The sequence below is a fragment of the Solanum stenotomum genome, chromosome 8, assembly GCF_019186545.1.
Source record: "Solanum stenotomum isolate F172 chromosome 8, ASM1918654v1, whole genome shotgun sequence".
NCBI lineage: Eukaryota > Viridiplantae > Streptophyta > Magnoliopsida > Solanales > Solanaceae > Solanum > Solanum stenotomum.
The window spans coordinates 20,164,098-20,168,068 of NC_064289.1; the positions used below are offsets into that span (position 1 = coordinate 20,164,098).

At 31.2% G+C, this 3,971-nt stretch overlaps 1 protein-coding gene across 1 annotated transcript; it reads left to right on the forward strand.

The window, feature by feature from the left end:
* The first annotated feature begins 2,009 nt into the window (after positions 1–2,009).
* On the forward strand, positions 2,010–3,503 carry LOC125872412 (phosphoenolpyruvate carboxylase kinase 1-like). The gene is made up of 3 exons (XM_049553142.1): positions 2,010–2,402; positions 2,636–3,074; positions 3,282–3,503. The coding sequence occupies exons 1-3, from the start codon at positions 2,058–2,060 to the stop codon at positions 3,332–3,334; spliced, it is 837 nt and encodes a 278-aa protein (XP_049409099.1). The 5' UTR covers positions 2,010–2,057; the 3' UTR covers positions 3,335–3,503.
* Positions 3,504–3,971: the final 468 nt, after the last annotated feature.

Consider the following 3,971-nt stretch of genomic DNA (forward strand, 5'->3'; position numbering starts at 1 on the left):
TAAAAAACGTTTTGAGGGGCAATTGGTCTTTAATCATGCTAATGCATGCATTAAAACCATTGCATTGCTAATGCCTAGAAATCCATCGTATTAGCAATACACACTTTAATACATAATAGAGTGTATAACTAATGCAAGCATTAGTTAAACATAGGTTGGAAAAGAGTACCAAAAAAAATCCTAGTAATATACAAGGCTAATGCATACCGTGACGGACCTAGTATTTTGTATAAGTGGGTTCAATTAATTAATAGCGTTTAGCCCAACAAACTATTTGCTTGTTATCTTTTATTTGTTCATTTTTTTTTATTAATAATGTAATTTTTTTTTTACAACTCAACACTTTTTCTATTTAATGAAGTAGAGATTTTTTTTTGAAACTTTACAAAAAAAATAATATTTACGTTTATTTAACTAAATCAAAGTAAATGAATAAACTATATAAAATTTCAACGAAAATAGTTGCATGTTTTAGCAAAAATCTATGAAAGAGGGTATCAAAATTCCATTAACAAAAAACTAAATATATATTAAAGTAGCAAGATTATATGAATTTATTGAATTTGGGTATTAAAATACAAAATATACAAGGTGAAATATATTTAAAAAAATAATAATATAAATATAATAATTTATGAGCTAGCTACTAATATAAATATTTAAATACAATAACTAATAAGTATAAATATTGATGCCTCGCTAACGCATTTCCAAAAAACAAAAACTTAAAACTCTTAAAGGGGATTCAAACCTAAGTATCCAACATGAACTTGAACCATCGTTCTACCATAAATCTTTGTATTATGTGGATTCAAGTTGTTAATTACATCAAATTTCACAGTAATTTTCCTTACATATATGGTGAATTTCAAAACAAAGTGGGTTTAACTGAACCCGATTGTAACAACGTGGGCCACCCCTAAATGCATGCATTATTTTCCTAATACATTCTATCAAATGACCTAAATATGCTTTTAAATAGAAGTAGAAACAATCTCTCTGCTTATTGAAAGAAGATAAAAATTTCTATTTCTTAAAAGTAGGAAATTATATTTTTCAACACCAAAATATCTCTATCATACGCATAGTATTTACCAATATATATTTTATATTTATTTATTTTTGTGGTGAAATTCTTTTTATGGAGTGACTTAACTTGTGGAATGGTTTTCAAATTTATTTTGCTTGGTGTTTTTAATTATATTTTAAATCATCACGTTAATATTATATTAATATTTAATTTATTTTTTATTTATGTATGTATAATATTGATTGACAATTTGAGTATGTACATTTTAATAATAAATGTTTATTTAAAATTTTATAATCAATATTTAACATAATTTCTCTCTATATATTAAAAGTGCACTGATACTTATTTTTCATAAGTAGACTCTCAAAAATACTTTTTAGAAAAGATTAGCCAAATACAAATTGTTTATCGGAAATACTTTTAAAATGAATTAGTCAAACACAAATTATTTTATTTCAAAAACACTTTTTTTAAAAAAACTATTTTAAAGATCACTTCTACAAATAAATCATTTTTAACAGTAATGTCAAACAGACTCTTAAGATTATAATCTTCCTTGAGAGGTAACAAATTCTACCATAACCGTTAGGTGTTTGTTTGGTAACGAGTTAAAGTTATGTGTTAATGATATAAAAATTAATTATGTGAATTTATATAGTATTTTAGTATGAGTGAGTTTATATATTATTATATACAAGTATTAATTACGTAAAAATAAGTTATTTATGCATTAGTTATTTCATGTTCGGCAAAAAATAATATATTGATTCAGTCATAACTTAAACATATAGTATTAATTATACAGATTTCTAAATTGTCAATCAAACATCGTATTAATCAAACGTTATACAGCTACCAAACGACCCCTTAATACCTCCAAACGGCTGTATATCATTGGCCCAATGCCCTCCACCGAATATCCTTCCATAAAATTCTGCTTCCTCTCTGTTACTCTATAAAACCAACGCTTCTAAACGAAAAAAATAGGAGTCAGAAAAGTAGAGAAAAAAACAAAACATACGGAATGAGTGAGTCACTGAAGCGAAATTATTGTGTGGGTGAAGAGTTAGGAAGGGGACGATTCGGCACCGTTTTCAAGTGTTACTCGCCGGCGACCGGTGAGCCATTCGCCGTCAAGTCTATCGACAAGCGCCTAATCGCCGATGACGCCATAGATCGACAATGTCTTTACAACGAAGCGAAAATTATGCACTTGCTTTCGCCCAATCCTTATGTTGTTCGTGTTTTCGATATCTTCGAGGACGATACTCACCTTGATATGGTTCTAGAGCTCTGCAACTCCGGCGATTTGTTCCAACGCCTCAGTAGTCAACCGGCTTTCTCAGAGTCCGAAGCTGTTGATGTCATGGTACTCTTCCAGATCACCAAAATCTCACTCGTTGCTGATCAAAATGAGGAAATTTTACTTTTGCTTCGTAAAATGGCTTGAATCAGGAACGATCTACGAAGCAGCACGTTGTTGAATTTTCGAAAATTGGAGGAGAAAGTAAATTGTAAAGCTAAGCGAAGTAGAATTCATAATCGGCTTTTATTTTAGTTTTTCGTCATGTCTGATAATTTTTCTGCTTAATGTTTGTATAGGTACCACTAATGAAAGCAATAGCGCACTGTCACCGTCTCGGTGTAGCCCACAGGGACATCAAGCCGGATAACATTTTATTCAACGACTCGAACGAGCTGAAATTGGCTGATTTTGGATCGGCGGAGTGTTTCCATGAGGGACAGCTGATGAGCGGCGTGGTTGGAACGCCGTATTATGTGGCGCCGGAGGTTTTAGCTGGGAGAAACTACAGTGAGAAGATCGATATTTGGAGTGCTGGTGTTATTCTGTATATAATGCTTGCCGGAGTTCCACCTTTCTTTGGTGACTCGGCTACAGAGATCTTTGAGGCTGTGCTCAGAGCTAACCTTAGGTTTCCGTCTAGGATCTTCCACTCAGTATCGCCGGCGGCGAAGGACTTGCTTCGGAGAATGCTCTCTAAAGACGTTTCTAGAAGATTCTCTGCTGAACAAGTTCTCAGTATGATTTTTTCACTCAACTCTTGACCAAATTTTCAAAAAAATAAATTAAAAAAATACAATAATCATGAATTAGTATTAATTAATAAATCCAATTTATCCTTCTTTTAAAGAGTGAAATTGATACTTTACCCATTAATTACTTCCTTTTTTTTGGTGATTAATTACTGTGAGTACTAAATTGTGTTAATGTGGTGTTGATAAACAGGGCACCCATGGATGACTAGCAACGGAGAAATCAGAACAGTTGCGCCATTTTAGCTTCGAGCAATCAGTTCTTCTTGGATGTAGATATAGTAAGTGAATATAATTTGTACAGGCACCAATTTACCCTGGTCTAAATTGATTTGCTTCAACACAAATCAATTTGGAGTCGAGTGGTAACGGTAGATGCATTAAATCCCCCATTGTTTTGCGACGTTTTAATGCATCTTGTGAGATAATGAATAAATCCTCTTTTTCCTTATTTGTGATCTTATCCAAATTTGGCAGTAGTTACTAAGTAAATATCATAATGAACCAACTAACTTAAATTTGGTGGTGTTTCGTATTGAGTACTGATTATTTTTTCTTAATATATACTCATATATAAGTTTATTTTAAAAAAAAAAAAAAAACACAGATAAGGGTACCTCAACAGGTAAGTAGTACCTTATGGTGTTAAGATTTGATATATTGGGGTTGGGTGGGCATGGTAGGCTAGATATCGAATATCATAGCGAAATCTCTAAAATTTTAATACGTGGTTTGGGTTTTATGATATTTGGTATGCATTTTTAAAAGTTAGATTTTTCGTATTGCATTTGTTATTTATAAAAGAAATACCGAAATATCGAATACCATACCAAAATATATAGCTACATATAAATTCATATATATATATAATACTAGCAAATAT

What these genes read in the sequence shown, in the direction of transcription:
- LOC125872412 (XM_049553142.1), top strand. Translation starts at nt 2,058, where the DNA reads ATGAGTGAGTCACTGAAGCGAAATTATTGTGTGGGTGAAGAGTTAGGA. An exon ending in CCGAAGCTGTTGATGTCATG is followed by an intron (nt 2,403 to 2,635) that starts GTACTCTTCCAG and finishes ATGTTTGTATAG; the next exon opens with GTACCACTAATGAAAGCAAT. An exon ending in CTCTGCTGAACAAGTTCTCA is followed by an intron (nt 3,075 to 3,281) that starts GTATGATTTTTT and finishes GTTGATAAACAG; the next exon opens with GGCACCCATGGATGACTAGC.